Source organism: Salvelinus alpinus, chromosome 32 (assembly GCF_045679555.1).
Source record: "Salvelinus alpinus chromosome 32, SLU_Salpinus.1, whole genome shotgun sequence".
In the NCBI taxonomy this organism is placed as follows: Eukaryota; Metazoa; Chordata; class Actinopteri; order Salmoniformes; family Salmonidae; genus Salvelinus; species Salvelinus alpinus.
In genome coordinates this window covers 23,226,705-23,245,399 of record NC_092117.1, presented here as the reverse complement: position 1 = coordinate 23,245,399, position 18,695 = coordinate 23,226,705, and the positions used below count along the sequence as shown (strand labels likewise).

The window sequence follows — 18,695 nt, the reverse complement described above, 5'->3', positions numbered from 1 at the left end:
CAATGATCATGCTGTTTAATCAGCTTCTTGATATGCCACAACTGCCAGGTGGATGGATTATCTTGGCAAGGAGAAATGCTCGCTAAAAGAATAACACAATTTCAGAGAAATACGCTTTTGTGCATACAAAACATTTCTGGGATCTTTTATTTCAGCTTATGAAACTGTTCAGTGTAGAAATATGATCATATAGAAACAACTTCAAAGCAATTGCATGTGGCACCGGAACCACTGACTTGCTGCAATGTTCTACTATCAAGACACCTGCTGGTAAGGTGCTCATGAGGTGTCGTAAATGTCTGTAGACTAGGTGTGATTCTTATGACTAAAGAGGCTTCATGCATAGCTTTTATTTTTACCCATAAGTGTAGGAGTAAAATGTCTCTATTCTTAGCACTTATGATCCATTTTCTACTATGAGACACTTTGTCGATACAGGCCCGGTGTGATGAACTAAATCCTCAGGAGTTGTTTTGTTTCAAATACTGTCTAAAGTCTAAATATTGGTGGGAATTGCACTTTAGGTTATAATTCATTGGTTATATTTCACCACACAAGCTCAATCAAGTGTAATGAAAGTAATTGAAAGAAAACAAATACTATTTGAACCTAGGTCTGCTAACTTACAACTCTTTGCAGGACTACAGATGTAAATTAGTTCCTTAGCTACGTAACTCCAACACATTTACATGGATTTGTAAGCTGAAATGTTGATTAATGTGTACTGTCACTGTATAATAAACAGCATACGTAAAATGAAAAACACAACAGCACGGCTCAACTCCAGTTTAGCTAGGCTAACTCCCCATGTATGAAGGACCATTGAGGCATTGCCTAGCTTTTTAATAGAACTGTCATCACTTAGGCAAAGTTGATATTCTCCCCACAGCGTAAGCTCTGTGTAGGCTTGGTGTTATTGATAATTGAGAGGAGTCAAGTTCCAAACACTGCAGACATTCACAGCAGGTCAGCTTATCAGCATTCCTCATTCATCTTCTCTCAGTGACGTACCAGGTGCTGGGCAAACACTCTGGACTTTGTATTAAGTTTACATACAGTGTATTACAGCACGTTCACTTTCACACAGACAAATAGGAAAACACTCACATGGCCACTCCTGCTGCAGCAGAGCGGGGCTTGGCATTATCGGGCATTTCTGGGGAATTTGTTGGGAGGATTTGTTCTTTTCTTGGAGTGCCTTGTTGAGTCCTATGTGTTGCATTTGTGACACGCGGTGTGCATGGTCATTTACGACTCAGACTTGGATAGGAAACACATATCTTATCGTGTGAATTTGAACTGATGAAGTGTGTTCCTTGTTTTTTTTACTAACATTATCTCTTTCTTTTTTTCCTCTCTCTTTCTCTGTCTCCCTTTTCTGTCATCTCTCTATTTTCCCTGCAGCATCACCCACCATTCCTCCATTGGTCTCAGAGCATTTCAAGCAATGTCACGAGAAGGACCTGGCCTACTGCTTGAACGATGGAGAATGCTTCGTCATCGAGACGCTGAGTGGTCCACACAAACACTGCAGGTGCGGCGACTGTGTGTGTGTGTGTGAAAGAGGCATTAGAGAGGGTAGATTGAGAGAGTCTACTGTTATAGACTGATAAGTGTTCCACATTATTTTTCCAAAAAACAGTATCTGGGACCATGTCTGTGAGGTGGTGAGTTTGATGGTGACTATTAGTTGACCAGCTGTGGTGCATAGAGTCCCTTTTCTGTCAGATTTAAAGTGGCATTTTTACACCCAAAGGGTGGTCTCAGAGAAAACAACTACAATCATGTGCAACACGTGTTATTCAAAGCTTGAAATCGAATTGGAACAGGTTCTTCACAAGTTACCCACCCCAAGTTACAATGGCATAGAGGAATGAATAAGTTAACATTCCTAATTGATGAGCCAAGAAATTAAGAGACCATGGTCCACGTTTGAATTGTAATTGGTGAAGTAGTTTAAGTCGTTGTACTTATTTGACTACTACTCGGAGGCACTTAGCCTTTTCAAACACTGGGCCTCTCTAATTACGTCCCAGAACAAACTCCTTCCAAATCATAACCTGAGGACTTCCAGTCGGCTGGCTGTTCAAAGACTTCTGTTATGTCACCTGTTCTGAAGGGACCAGGTCACCGAAGGCCTGATGTTTTAATGCTGAGGAGTTGTTACTATGCCAGCCATGGAAATTCTCTGAAAGTATGTCACACATAGAAGTAATGCTGCCAAGAGTACTACACACACACAGTCACACACACATCAAAGGGAATCTCAGAGAGTAGTGGATTTTCTGGGTTTTAGACAGTGCTACTTTATGGTTATTTGACTCGGGTCAAAACTCACCTCAGGTATGGCCCAATGATGTATATAGCCAGCAGCATACCACCCTGCATACCACTGTTGGCTTGCTTCTGAAGCTAAGCAGGGTCGGTCCTGGTCAGTCCCTGGATGGGAGCCCAGATGCTGCTGGAAGTGGTGTTGGAGGGCCAGTAGGAGGCACTCTTTCCTCTGGTCTAAAAAATATCCCAATGCCCCAGGGCAGTGATTGGGGACACTGCCCTGTGTAGGGTGCCGTCTTTCGGATGGGACGTTAAACGGGTGTCCTGACTCTCTGAGGTCATTAAAGATCCCATGGCACTTATCGTAAGAGTAGGGGTGTTAACCCCGGTGTCCTGGCTAAATTCCCAATCTGGCCGTCAAACCATCTTGGTCACCTAATAATCCCCAGTTTATAATTGGCTCATTCATCCCCCTCCTCTCCCCTGTAACTATTCCCCAGGTCGTTGCTGCAAATGAGAATGTGTTCTCAGTCAACTTACCTGGTAAAATAACGATAAAATAAAAATAAACCCTGGATTGCTGATGCTATGCAATGGGAGGTTTTGAAGCCAGCTGTCGGGCATATTGGCACTCCCCAGAAGAATCAGTCCTGCATAGAAATTAATGGAATTCTACATTACTTCAATTAAATGTTTCAAGGACAAAATTACATCTATTTAAGTTTTTTTGTTGTTGTAGTGGGGACAGTAATATTAGAACTTAAATAAATCTATACTTTAAGGAAAATGTTTTTATGTATATGTTTAATATGTTTTGACCATGACAGCTTGCTCAATTTCCACATTATTTATTACAAGATTTAGTTGTTGTTTAGGGTTTAGTGAATGATTTGTCCCAAATACAATGCTTTTACTTTTTGAACTTATTATAACTTATTCCTTGCCACCCATGCTGAAATTAACTGCAACTCTTTGTTATGGGTTGCAGTCATTTCAGTTGCTGTAGTAGCTGACGTGTATATTGTTGAGTCATCCGCATACATAGACACACTTTACTCAAAGCAGTATGTCATTAGTGAAGATTGAAAAAAGTAAGGGGCCAATACAGCTGCCCTGATGAATTCCTGATTCTACCTGGATTATGTTGGAGAGGATTCTATTAAAGAACACCTTTATCTATCCACAATATAGCAGGGGGTGTAAAGCCATAACACATACATTTTTCCAGCAGCAGACTATGACTGATAATGTCAAAAGCCACACTGAAGTCTAACAAAATAACCTCCATCTTTTTATCATAAATTTCACCTGTCATTTGTGTAAGTGATGTGCTTATTGAATGTCCTTCCCTATTATTGTGCTGAAAGTCTGTTGTCAATTTGTTTACTGTAAAATAGTATTCTATCTGGTCAAACACAATTCTTTTCAGAAAATGTACTAAGGATTGGTAACAGGTTGATTGGTTGGCTGTTTGAGCCAGGAAAGGGGGCTTTACTATTCTTAGGTAGCGGAATGACTTTTGCTTCCCTGAAGGCTTGAGGGCACACACTTTCTAGTATGCTTAAATTGAAGATATGGCAAATAGGAATGGCAATATTGTCTGCTATAATCCTCATAATTTTCCATCCAATTTGTCAGACCCCGGTGGATTGTCATTGTTGATAGACCCCCCCAAAAAATAATCTTCCACTACTTATCTAAGTGAGTTTATAGCAAGTTATTGACTTCATGAACCTTGTTTCTTAGGCTACATATGTTAACGTGAGCTATTTTTTGTACTTTTCTGGGATGCTTGATTATTTTCATTGCTTTACTAGGAAGCTTAGCAGAAGTGGACATGCTCATGCTATTTATGTTAGGTCAGGGTGAGCTGCACACAGTGGACTTCCTACTAGGACACACCGCCTCAGTGCCTACAGCATCACTCTGGTTCATAGGCACATGATTACTGTATACAATAGCAGTGGGATCAGCAGAGACATTCAGGGCAGTAATTAGGTTATTTACATTGTGTCTTCCAATGCCCCTGGGATAATGTACATTTGCTGAAGCATTATGACAACTCAGAGACACAATGGTTGGGATTAACTGAGCTGGTCTTGGGTCATTGATAAGTAATTGTCTCAATGCAGCCTTATAATGCTGTGAAAGGATCCAGGAACCCAAATGATTTGGGTGGATCCCATCCTCCTTCTAAAATTAGCTTTGTTTCCAGAAGGTATCAAAATTGTCAGTAAATGTTACACCCACAGAGCTGCAATTGTCTCGTTGCCAGTTATGGAGGGCTAAATGTCTTCTAAAACATTAAATGCCACGATTTAGGGAGGGCAAAGGGCCAGATATTATGGAGAGTTTGTTGGTCTCAAGCAGTGACCCAATCAGTTGTTTAAAATCCATCTTCAGCTGTTCTGAGCTGCCCTTCATAATGTCATTGAATCCCACATGAACTATGAAATACAATATTTCCTGATGCTGGTTTAAAACGTTTGGGAGCTGCTTATTGATGTCCTGTACTCGTGCTCCTGGATAGCACAACGTTTTTGCTCCAGGGACTGAGACATTTCTCACCATTCGACCTGCCCAATACAACGGTCAGGGGAGGGTCAAGATGGAGGTGCACTGGCATCAAAACAGTGCCTCCTGTTAGTGAACCTGTCCTCTCCAAGTCGGAGGACTATAACTTTAGGTGTATTTTCAAGACCAATCAGGTGGTGGTTGTTCTTCGTTGCCACCTGTTGCCATGGCAACACAGTCTGAAAGGACTGCTGGAGACTTTCGGAGGCCGAGGTTGCAGTGCAGGCTGGGCCTTGAACACATTGATACAAGCGGACAGTAAAGGCTTGAAAATATTTATTCTTCGCACCAGATGGGAGTTGGAGAGTTCCACATCAAGGGTTAGGTTCCTCCGAAAGCACCCTGATGGTGCAGTCTGCCCAACGCATCACCGGGGTCAAACTACCTGCCCTCCAGGACACCTACAGCACACGATGTCACAGGAATGCCAAATAGATCATCAAGGACATCAATGAACCGAGCCACGGCCTGTTCACCCCCCTATCATCCAGAAGGCGAGGTCAACACAGGTGCATCAAAGCTGGGACCGAGAGAATGAAAACAACTTTTATCTTAAGTTCATCAGACTGTTAAATAGCCATCACTAGCCGGCTTCCACCCGGATACGCAGCCCTGCATCTTAGAGGCTGCATCAAAAAGAACATGGAGTCACTGTGACTGTGTTGTATATTATACAGTGATTCCAGATACTGAGTGTGGATGATTTCTATAACATTAAGTGAGAGAGGGCTGATTTGATTGTTGGGAAAAAATGATAAAATTATTGGTTGTTATTTGCCTTTGAAATGAAAGCACTCTCAACAATCAGGCCTATCATCATGGTTTCCAGTCAAAGGCCAGTCAATGAAGTAATAGTATTACCATTTCAGTTTCATCTCTCAACATTGTTAATGAGGCCTATTCTAACTGCATGTGTAAGGGTATATCATTGAACAATCCCTAGGCAATAGCCTCAGCAGACTGAGAGGGTCAGGGATAGAACACTGCATTGCATCTGAAATGGAAGAATGAGAATGTACACTGACTAAAATATAAATGCAACATGTAAAGTGTTGGTCTCATGTTTCATGAGCTGAAATAAAAGATACCATAAATCTTCCATACACACAAAAAGCATATTTCTCTAAAATGTTGTACACAAATGTGTTTACATTCCTGTTAGTGAGTATTTCTCCTTTGCTGCGGACAATAAAAGGCCATTCTAAAATTAGACGTTTTGTCACACAACACAATGCCACAGATGTCTCAAGTTTTGCGGGAGCGTGCAATTGGCATGCTGACTGCAGGAATGTCCAACAGATGTTAATTTCTCTACCATAAGCCACAATCCTTTACTCAACAATTTTCCATAGAATCATAAATTAACAATCAACTCCCTTTCCCTAAGTCTCAAAGTAGCTGAAAACCGCATCCCAAACTATTAATTCAGTTTATCAAACCACCATTTACTACTGTTAGGCTGGGGTTACACAAAGCAACTGTCACGCATTTTTAGTTGCAGTTGCAGGTTATGAGTAACATCATCTCAAGCAACTTTGCTGTTACGTAAATCAACTCAAACGTGATTAAAATGGCATGCAACAGCCAATCAAATTAAAGCTGCTTCTGTCATATGGTTTGGGAATTTTAAACTCACTCCATGTCATCTACTGCGTTACATTGTGATTTCACAAATTATTATTTGTGTATTCAACCGTTTCGTTATTGTGTAAGGATTGGTTTAGACAAAATGCAATTGCCAGCTCTGTTTGATCAAGCTAGATAGGGATGAACTCTCTCTGAGTCAAGTAATGCAACTTGTATTTTTATTTTGTAATGAATTTCAATGAAAAAGTGTTGTTTTGTTTTGTGGATGGCTTCTCTCTCTCTCTCTCTCTCTCTCTCTCTCTCTCTCTCTCTCTCTCTCTCTCTCTCTCTCTCTCTCTCTCTCTCTCTCTCTCTCTCTCTCTCTCTCTCTCTCTCTCTCTCTCTCTCTCTCTCTCCCCCCCTAGTGGTTACTTGAATAACAATCAGTCCCTAATTGTGTGTCGACCAGGCCAGGCTTGGTCTAAGATAAGAGAGACCCAGGGCTTGAACACACAACAACCATGTTTATTTATTATATCTTTGGGGCGGGAATTCGATTTATTTTTCAGCGTCAACCGACTGTAAGGGCCTCCGTCTAGTTAGTAACAAGGAGACGTTAAGCCTTCCTCGCTGCCGTGGAACGGAAAAAGGCAATCCCATCTGTCACTGTGCGGCAGTGCAGGTTGGAAACGAGAGCTGAGATCCCTGCAAAGCCCCTGCCAATATTACTGAGGCTGAGACGCCATGCAGTTGGGCCTGTTTGCTTCTCCCTGGTAGAAAAGGGGTCTTATCTGAAATGAATGATCAAACTTCAGCATAATTTTGGTGCAATTAAATATTGTTTCCAACATACATTGCAAACATGTTACAAAACCTAAGCTTACTGGAGAGAACTTTACATGTACATGCCTTCTGGCTTATCTTTCTCTCACACACACATACTTACACACACACATGTACACACACGCGCTTACACACACACACGCTTACACACACATGCTCACACAGACACACACTTGACACAGACAGTCAGTCTGCAGTATTACAAACTATCCAGCACGCTGAGCAAGAATTTAGTAGCCTTGGTGCCAGCCTGTTTCTTTTCCCTGACAATGACAATGGAGTAGGCAAAAGCACAAACAGATCTGGGACCAGGATAAGATCAATGTAGAGAAAATCTAAACAGATGGCTGTCTTTTCTATTGCCTCACCGAGCCATTTGTTATTCATTGATCAGTTGCACTGAGGGATAGCAGTATGGGCAGGACTCTGGTGTCTTGGGCTTACACAAAGTAACTAGGCCTACAACTACTTTGAGTTCTTACGTTTTATTTTAGACTGATGTGGGGAACTGGAACGGTAGTGGTGTCGAGGAATCTGTGTCCATGATAAAAGGGCTGAGAAAATGATTTCCGAGAACTAGGCATGTGAAGCCTTAGCTTCATTTAAGTCAATGACTTGGTTCATTGTAACGCTTTCACTCCAAAGGACAAGTCCTATGCCCCGAGGAGGTCCTATGAGGACAATCAGTGTTGTGCAGCCTCTGGCAAAAAAAACCTGCATTCTCTATCAGATAATGATATACTGTTTTTCTGAGAAAGTTTGGGCTCCTTTCAGTCATGTCTGACAGCACTCATCATCTCGATTGACATTTGAGTTAGATAACAAGCAGAGTAAATCCTGGAGCAAACTGCTGTTCCAGAAAACAGTTTTTTTTTACACTCCACCAAAGATCAGGGCGAAGAGGGAGGTAAGGAAAACACACAGATATAGAATCTTAATTTGATAACATATTTGAGGTTTAAAAAGGCTTCTGAAGTTTGTAATTTCCTCTTAGAAATTTCAAAATTGAAATGTATCAACCCCGACAAAAATGTCCATTAATTATAATAATTCACATTTCCTCTTGCTGCAGGTTTTTTTTCCTGCTCTAGCAAATTGGCTAAAATTAGGATTCTACATCTGTATGGGTTCGGATCTTCCTTCCTGGTGGTTTTCTAACTGTGTACTGTTGCCATAGACATTGAGAAGGATTCAATTCCAATTCTCTCAACATTTCTCCATTCCCACTTACCATTATCCTGGAATTTCCGTGTGTGTTCAGGGACGTCAGACAGTGATTTGATTGACGCTAGCCTAGAGGACATTAAGTGAAGCTGCTCGTTTTAAATATATAACCTCTCTTTCCCTCACCTGATAATTTCCACAGGGAGCTCCTGAGTACCCACAATGCACCTGAGCACAAGAGTGTGTCCGGTATATGGAGGGGGACAATTGTATTATGTGGTGTATTGTTTTTTGACTCCCTGTTATTCCATATAGTCAGCCTTGATGGGTAAGCCTTGGGGATGTGTGCGTGTGTACGTGTGTGTGCGTGCGTGTGTGTGTGTGTGTGTGTGCGCCATGAATGATAAACAAACAGCAGATCCATTCTGCTCCCTGTCTGTATCCCGGCTGCATGAAAAACCCATCTGCTTCAGTAAAAAAAAAAGAAATATCTCCCCTCTTTTTCTTGTCTGTTCTTAATGCCATCGGAGCGTGAAATTGATTGTGTATCAGTGGGGGCTCGCCTGAGCCCTCTCTGAGTAATGAGTGCTTCTGATGCAGATGCATGTTTTCAAGGTTGGAGAAAATTAGGATAAGAGTCCAAATATTGTAGCTAGACAGAGAGTATCTGTAAATGAACCCTCACAGACGTGATTAAGTACACTCAGTATGCCAGGAAAACGGGAGAGGGAGAGACGACCGGGATGGGAATAGACAGAGGAGAGGGAGGGTAGAATCAGCTTTATCTGCATTTTGATTTAAGTATGGTAATGTTTGCAGAGCACATGCTCATAGTCTTGTATATCAGAGACACTCTGATTAAAGCAAATGCAATTACTGGTAATTAAAGACCTGATGTTCACTTGCCTATTGTAATCAGCCCTTTGTACAAGGTTAGATCAACACACTCAAGTGTAAGGAGTCATACCTATTTTTCATTTATTTTTTATTACAAGTGCTTATTTGAGTTTAAAGGGATAGTTTGGGATTTTGGCAATGAGTCAGAGTTAGATGAACTTGTGTATACCACTTTTATATATCTGTGTGCTGTTTGAAGGAAGTTGCTACTGTAACTAGTGTTAGTGCAATTGCTAACTAATGTTAGCGTAATGACTGGAAGTCTATAGTCTTTGCGCTAACACTAGTTAGCATTGGCTACGAAACTACCACCATCTTCCGTCATACATGAACGCAGAGACATAAAAATGGTATCTACGAGTTTCTCTTACATTGCCAAAATCCATAAATATCCCTTTAAATTCAAATAAGCATTGGTAATAAAAAAAATGAAACTCTGGGGAAGTAGATAAAGGGCCTCATTGCCAAAACCGCAAACTATCCCTTAAACACTTCCGCTGAGGCCCATTCTCTGCACAGATTTGTTTCACTATAGAAAAAGGTCTTCATGGCAGTAATTGAAACCCCTCTGTTCAGAGCAACGACCAAGATGATGTTGTCCTCTTACCAGAACAGTGACTAAGCTCCCACTCTACATAAATACAGTATGTGTGCTTGCCACTGTATATGCATTTTTGTGTACAGTATATACTGTATTTAATATGGACTACAAGCAGTAAAGGCAAACTACAGACAGAGAGCCTTTTTCTAATAACCGGTGGGGAATGTGTGGGTGTGAAATTATCATGACCCTCCCCAACAAATCCACTTTGGCTAATCATTCTACCTGATTAGCCTGAGATTAAGATCACTGTGTTATTTCAGGCCTGTTTCCTGCTCAAGGCGAGAGTTCAGTCAGAATGCAATTTCCCCACCTCTTGAAGTTTCAATTGATTAGTGTTGACGTCATTGTTCTTTCTAATTAATATGATTCAACAAGATAATTGTGCAAGTGTGTTAACATGCTGGGTTTGATAAATAGCAGGGAATTTCCAATTAACACCCACAACTGAGGTGATTCAGAATATTAGGTTCTTTGGCCATGAGGCCCACTAAAGGAATTATTCTGCGCCTTTGAACGACCTTCCTTATCTGCACTCATTGGAAAGCTAGTTGTTGCTTGTTAAGTAGGCTACAAACACAAGAAGAGAGAAATGTGTTTGCATGCTCACACCTACTCACACCCACTTCACGTGTTGCAGTACATTCAGCCTTCACTTAGATGTAGCGTAGTCTCATGCTTGAACAGGCATTGTATCTGTATCCATCCTTATCGCTTTAGAGACATTCTTCAACATGAGAACTGTGCTGATGGTTGTCTAGTTGAACCTTCCTCTGACAACTAGTAGTTATCTCTCAATTACCTTCTAGGCTGTCAACCCCACTGCTGTCATCAGGAGGGCGGAAGAGAGGTCGTCATAGCAATGGAGAAAGGTTTAATAGATGTTAAGGAATAACATTAAGCAGCAGACTTTATTCATATAGTCTCGCTCAGACATGCAGAAAACCACATACATTCATGCACATACAGTGATGATATAAGAAAGAGAGAGGGAGGGAAAGAAAGAAGTAGGAAGAGAGAAAGAGAGCAAGGGAGAGGGAGAAGAGAGAGAGAGAGAGAGAGAGAGAAAGAGAGAGAGAGAGAGAGAGGAAGGAGACGTAATTTTTTGGTGTTTATAATCAAGGCATCCCTTTCAAGTCAGAAGGTTTGATGTGCTAATGACATGCAAATGTATGCAAATGTTCCCTCCTTTTGCCCAAACTCGTATTGAGTTAGTGTAGCCCCTTTGCAAGATAGAGTGCTTTTACTAAAAATAAACACAGTTAGGGGGGAGAAGTAGTAATAAAAAAAATCGGGGCAAACATCCACAAACCTAAAAAAAAAAAATATATGAAAAAATCCATTAAACCTCGAGAAGCGTTATCCCAGAAGAAACAGAGGTGCATTGTAGCCTACAGCAGACAAGGAGAATTAGAGATATTGGGAAGAAGGAGATATTGGGAAGAAGTGTCAGAAAATAAGGAAAGCAGGGAGAGAACTTTCATGAAAGATTACAGGCCAGGAGACTTTGTTTAACAGTGATAGGAAACGAAGACAGCAGATGCTGAAATATTTAACAAGCATAGTAACTGCTACCTTAGAGCTATCTTCAGATGTAGGTTTTAATTTGAGGCCCATTACTTTGAGACGGTGCATCGCCAAAAGGTTAGACGTGTCTATCAAGCGGTGTAGCTATCTATCAGGTATTTTTTCAGAAATTTCGGCGCAAAGAGAAGTGGTGCTTCCGTCTACCGGTCTTCTTATTCATGATGTCCCTGCTTCTGTGTTCACATCTGTCACTGTGTCTTTAGGTTATGATCTAATCAAAGCCCTGTGTCCAAGAAGGAACAATGAGCTCCTACTATGTTAGAGGTGGGCTTTTTTTTTGCAATCATCACTTGACGCATGATGTTAAAAGTGAGTGCATACACAAAGTACAGAGTGCTTGGTTGATGTCGCTAAAAGGTTGCTAGCATTGGGGGGCAGCAGAATTGGCACCATTTCCACACTGTACAGTGATTTCCATTCAGCGCTATGGCAGATGCCTCCACAGGTACTTGTGGTGGTTATGAAATCGTTTTTGAACTGCACTTACATAACGGACATTATGCTGAGGTCATGTAAATACACAAACACAACAAAGACATTTATGGTTGAGAGAGCACCAGAGAGGAGACAACAAGAACTTGAGTCCATTAGTTTCTAATATTAGACAAACAATTTTTTTGTATTCAAGTTTCAAAGTTTATTTGCCATGTGCACAGCATACATGTGTAAAACAGTACAGTGAAATTCTTACCTTGAGTAATAATAATAATATAGATAATAAAAGAAAATAGAACACAAAATATACATTACTGTTCAAAAGTTTGGGGTCACTTAGAAATGTCCTTGTTTTTGAAAGAAAAGCAAATTTTTTGTCCATTAAAATAACATCAAATTGATCAGAAATACAGTATAGACATTGTTAATGTTGTAAATTACTATTGTAGCTGGAAACGGCAGATTTCTTATGGAATATCTACATATTCTACTCCCTTCACAGAACAGCGCAAACTGGCCAGCATCCCGGAGTCACCTCTTCACTGTTGATGTTGAGACTGGTGTTTTGCGGGTACTATTTCATGAAGCTGCCAGTTGAGGGCTTGTGAGACGTCTGTTTCTCAAACTAGACACAAATGTACTTGTCCTCTTGCTCAGTTGTGCAACGGGGCCTCCCACTCCTCTTTCTATTCTGGTTAGAGCCATTTTGTGCTGTTCTGTGAAGGGAGGAGTACACAGCGTTGTACGAGATCTTCAGTTTCTTGGCAATTTCTCACATGGAATAGCCTTCATTTCTCAGAACAAGAATAGGCTGATGAGTTTCAGAAGAAAGTTATTTGTTTCTGGCCATTTTGAGCCTGTAATCGAACCCACAGATGCTGATGATCCAGATACTCAACTAGTCTAAAGAAGGCCAGTTTTATTGCTTCTTTAATCAGCAAAACAGTTTTCAGCTGTGCTAACATAATTGCAAAAGAGTTTTCTAATGATCAATAAGCCTTTTAAAATGATAAACTTGGATTAGCTAACACAACGTGCCATTGGAACACAAGAGTGATGGTTGCTGATAATGGGCCTCTGTACGCCTATGTAGATATTCCATAAAAAATCTGCTGTTTCCAGCTACAATAGTCATTTACAACATTAACAATGTTTATACTGTATTTCTGATAAATTTGATGTTATTTTAATGGACAAGAAAATAGATTTTCTTTCAAAAACATGGACATTTCTAAGTGACCCCAAACTTTTGAAAGGTAGTGTATGTCTGAATAAAAACCACAGAGTATCTACGATGTGAGTTAAAGAAACACGAGAATGCAAGTATATACAGGTCAGTGTCAGTACCTTATTCAATCTGCAGGGGTACTGGACTGGCTGTATATTCAGGTCAGTGTTAGTACCTTATTCAATGTGCAGGGGTACTGGAGTGGTTGTATATACAGGTTAGTGTCAGTACCTTATCCAATGTGCAGGGGTACTGGAGTGGTTGTATATACAGGTTAGTGTCAGTACCTTATTCAATGTGCAGGGGTACTGGAGTGGCTGTACAGTATATACAGGTCAGTGTCAGTACCTTATTCAATGTGCAGGGGTACTGGAGTGGTTGTATATACAGGTCAGTGTCAGTACCTTATTCAATGTGCAGGGGTACTGGAGTGGCTGTACAGTATATACAGGTCAGTGTCAGTACCTTATTCAATGTGCAGGGGTACTGGAGTGGTTGTATATCAAATCAAATCAAATCAAATCAAATTTTATTAGTCACATACACATGGTTAGCAGATGTTAATGCGAGTGTAGCGAAATGCTTGTGCTTCTAGTTCCGACAATGCAGTAATAACCAACAAGTAATCTAACCTAACAATTCCACAACTACTACCTTATACACACACACAAGTGTAAAGGGATGAAGAATATGTACATAAAGATATATGAATGAGTGGTGGTACAGAACGGCATGGCAAGATGCAGTAGATGGTATAGAGTACGGTATATACATATGAGATGAGTACTGTAGGGTATGTAAACATAAAGTGGCATAGTTTAAAGTGGCTAGTGGTACATGTATTACATAAAGATGGCAAGATGCAGTAGATGATATAGAGTACAGTATATACATATGAGATGGGTAATGTAGGGTATGTAAACATTATATTAAGTGGCATTGTTTAAAGTGGCTAGTGGTACATTTTTACATAATTTCCATCAATTCCCATTTTTAAAGTGGCTGGAGTTGAGTCAGTATGTTGGCAGCGGCCGCTAAATGTTAGTGGTGGCTGTTTAACAGTCTGATGGCCTTGAGATAGAAGCTGTTTTTCAGTCTCTCGGTCCCTGCTTTGATGCACCTGTACTGACCTCGCCTTCTGGATGATAGCGGGGTGAACAGGCAGTGGCTTGGGTGGTTGTTGTCCTTGATGATCTTTATGGCCTTCCTGTGACATCGGGTGGTGTAGGTGTCCTGGAGGGCAGGTAGTTTGCCCCCGGTGATGCGTTCTGCAGACCTCACTACCCTCTGGAGAGCCTTACGGTTGTGGGCGGAGCAGTTGCCGTACCAGGCGGTGATACAGCCCGACAGGATGCTCTCGATTGTGCATCTGTAGAAGTTTGTGAGTGCTTTTGGTGACAAGCCGAATTTCTTCAGCCTCCTGAGGTTGAAGAGGCGCTGCTGCGCCTTCTTCACAACGCTGTCTGTGTGGGTGGACCAATTCAGTTTGTCCGTGATGTGTACACCGAGGAACTTAAAACTTTCCACCTTCTCCACTACTGACCCGTCGATGTGGATAGGGGGGTGCTCCCTCTGCTGTTTCCTGAAGTCCACAATCATCTCCTTTGTTTTGTTGACGTTGAGTGTGAGGTTATTTTCCTGACACCACACTCCGAGGGCCCTCACCTCCTCCCTGTAGGCCGTCTCGTCGTTGTTGGTAATCAAGCCTACCACTGTAGTGTCATCCGCAAACTTGATGATTGAGTTGGAGGCGTGCATGGCCACGCAGTCGTGGGTGAACAGGGAGTACAGGAGAGGGCTCAGAACGCACCCTTGTGGGGCCCCAGTGTTGAGGATCAGCGGGGTGGAGATGTTGTTACCTACCCTCACCACCTGGGGGCGGCCCGTCAGGAAGTCCAGGACCCAGTTGCACAGGGCGGGGTCGAGACCCAGGGTCTCGAGCTTGATGACGAGTTTGGAGGGTACTATGGTGTTAAATGCTGAGCTGTAATCGATGAACAGCATTCTCACATGGGTATTCCTCTTGTCCAGATGGGTTAGGGCAGTGTGCAGTGTGGTTGCGATTGCGTCGTCTGTGGACCTATTGGGTCGGTAAGCAAATTGGAGTGGGTCTAGGGTGTCCGGTAGGGTGGAGGTGATATGGTCCTTGACTAGTCTCTCAAAGCACTTCATGATGACGGAAGTGAGTGCTACGGGGCGGTAGTCGTTTAGCTCAGTTACCTTAGCTTTCTTGGGAACAGGAACAATGGTGGCCCTCTTGAAGCATGTGGGAACAGCAGACTGGGATAAGGATTGATTGAATATGTCCGTAAACACACCAGCCAGCTGGTCTGCGCATGCTCTGAGGACGCGGCTGGGAATGCCGTCTGGGCCTGCAGCCTTGCGAGGGTTAACACGTTTAAATGTTTTACTCACCTCGGCTGCAGTGAAGGAGAGCCCGCAGGTTTTGGTAGGGGGCCGTGTCAGTGGCACTGTATTGTCCTCAAAGCGGGCAAAAAAGTTGTTTAGCCTGTCTGGGAGCAAGACATCCTGGTCCGCGACGGGGCTGGTTTTCTTTTTGTAATCCGTGATTGACTGTAGACCCTGCCACATACCTCTTGTGTCTGAGCTGTTGAATTGCGACTCGATTTTGTCTCTGTACTGGGACTTAGCCTGTTTGATTGCCTTGCGGAGAGAATAGCTACACTGTTTGTATTCGGTCATGCTTCCGGTCACCTTGCCCTGGTTAAAAGCAGTGGTTCGCGCTTTCAGTTTCACGCGAATGCTGCCGTCAATCCACGGTTTCTGGTTTGGGAATGTTTTAATCGTTGCTGTGGGTACGACATCGTCAATGCACTTCCTAATGAACTCGCTCACCGAATCAGCATATTCGTCAATATTGTTGTTGGACGCAATGCGTAACATATTCCAATCCGCGTGATCGAAGCAGTCTTGAAGCGTGGATTCAGATTGGTCGGACCAGCGTTGAACAGACCTGAGCGCGGGAGCTTGTTGTTTTAGTTTCTGTTTGTAGGCTGGAATCAACAAAATGGAGTCGTGGTCAGCTTTTCCGAAAGGGGGGCGGGGGAGGGCCTTATATGCGTCGCGGAAATTAGTATAACAATGATCTAGGGTTTTTCCAGCCCTGGTAGCACAATCGATATGCTGATAGAATTTAGGGAGTTTTGTTTTTAGATTAGCCTTGTTAAAATCCCCAGCTACGATGAATGCAGCCTCAGGGTGTGTGGTTTCCAGTTTACAAAGAGTCAGATAAAGTTCGTTCAGGGCCATCGATGTGTCTGCTTGGGGGGGAATATATACGGCTGTGATTATGATTGAAGAGAATTCCCTTGGTAGATAATGCGGTCGACATTTGATTGTGAGGAGTTCTAGATCAGGTGAACAGAATGACTTGAGTTCCTGTGTGTTGTTATGATGATCACACCACGTCTCGTTAATCATAAGGCATACCCCCCCGCCCCTCTTCTTACCAGAAAGATGTTTGTTTCTGTCGGCGCGATGCATGAAGAAACCAGCTGGCTGCACCGACTCCGTTAGCGTCTCTTGAGTTAGCCATGTTTCCGTGAAGCAGAGCACGTTGCAATCCCTGATGTCTCTCTGGAATGCTACCCGTGCTCGGATTTCATCAACCTTATTGTCAAGAGACTGGACATTGGCGAGTAGTATGCTAGGGAGTGGAGCGCGATGTGCCCGTCTCCGAAGCCTGACCACGAGACCGCCTCGTTTGCCCCTTTTACGGCGTCGCACAGGGTCGCCGGCTGGGATCAGATCCATTGTATTGGGTGGAAGGCAAAACACTGGATCCGTTTCGGGAAAGTCATATTCCTGGTAGGAACGATGATGAGTTGACGTTAATCGTATATTCAGTAGTTCCTCCCGACTGTATGTAATGAAACCTAAGATTACCTGGGGTACCGATGTAAGAAATAACACATAAAAAAACAAAATACTGCATATTTTCCAAGGAACGCGAAGCGAGGCGGCCATCTCTTTTCGGCGCCGGAAGTAGGCTGATACAGGTACAGGTCAGTGTCAGTACCTTATTCAATGTGCAGGGGTACTGGAGTGGTTGAGGTGGGCATATACATAAAAAAGTGACTGGTAGTAGGATATACAGTGCATACGGAAAGTATTCAGATCACTTGACTTTAAAAAAAAAAGTATTCTCATCAATCTACATAAAATTCCCCATAATGACGAAGAGGAAACAGGTTTTTATAAAAGTTTTGCACATTTGTAAAAAAAAAAATACAATAAATAAATACCTTATTTCAGATGACCTGGCCTCCACAATCCCCTGACCTCAACCAAATTGAGATGGTTGGTTGCCAAGAGTGTGCATAGCTGTCATCAAGGCAAGGGGTGGCTATTTGAAGAATCTCAAATCTCAAATATATTTTGATTTGTTTAATGCTTTTTTGATTACTACATGATTCCATATGTGTTATTTCATAGTTTTGATGTCGTCACTATTATTCTACAATGTAAAACATAGTAAAAATAAGAAAAACCCTTGAATGAGTAGGTGTTCTAAATCTTTTGGCCGGTAGTGTACATACTCAGAACTGTACTTGTTGAAATGATGCTTGGTGATAAACAAAGTTGACATACATTATGAACAACTAAGCAGAGTGAGCATAGAGCTATAAGAGAATGAGCAGATGTATAAATGTACAGTTTGTGTATGGTTGATATACAGTGGATGTACAAATTTACAGTATCAGTATGAGTATATCTAAATGCAGAGAGATGCACAGAGTTCAATGCAGTTTAGTGCAGTTACTTAGTGTACAGTTAAGAGATGCCTTGATGTGGTGTGCAGGATAGAGTGCATAGTCCTTTAGTCTCTATGGGCCAGATGGCCAGTTGGTGAGGGCTACAGCCAGGGGGAAGAAATTGTTCAGGTGGTGGGAGGTTTTTGTCATGGGTGACATGAACCGCCTGGCGGATGGGGTGACCGAGGTGGGAGTGGACGGAGATGATCTTTCCTGCACGCTTCCTTGCTTTGGAGTCATACATGACCTCGATGGAGGGCAGGTGGCAGCCAATGACCCTCTCTTCAGACCGGACAATGTGTTGCAGTTTGCCCTTGCAGCAGGCAGACACAGACCCAAACCAGACGGTGATGGAGGAGGTGAGGTTGGACTCAGCAATTGATGCGTAAAACCGTAAGTAGTACATCTACTGGTGTGGCTTCTTGGTGACTGCTGTGATATTGTCCTCCCACTTGAGGTTATGGGAGACAATAGTCCCCAGGAATTTGACTGATTCAGCCATGCTAACAGCTGAGCCATAAATCCCGAGGTGGAGAGATGGTGGGGGGGGGAGTTTTCTGAAGTCAACCACCATTTCCACGGTTTTGTCTGTGTTGAGTTCCAGGTTATTGCGACTGCACCAGGTCAATAGCCGCTTGACCTCTCCACGGTACATGGACTCATCGCCGTCGGTGATGAGACCGACCAGGGTGGTGTCATCTGTAAACAAAGTAGCTTGACAGGTGCATTGTCGGCGGTACAGTCATTGGGG

General features: G+C 42.5%; 1 protein-coding gene across 2 annotated transcripts in view; it reads left to right on the top strand.

Moving 5' to 3' along the window:
• Positions 1-18,695, top strand: part of LOC139562391 (pro-neuregulin-3, membrane-bound isoform) — a 421,017-nt gene that overhangs the window by 272,903 nt on the left and 129,419 nt on the right. For both annotated transcript variants that reach the window (XM_071380085.1, XM_071380084.1), the window contains exon 2: positions 1,405-1,534. In XM_071380085.1, coding sequence (XP_071236186.1) covers positions 1,405-1,534 — 130 coding nt within the window. The remainder of the gene's footprint in view (positions 1-1,404; positions 1,535-18,695) is intronic.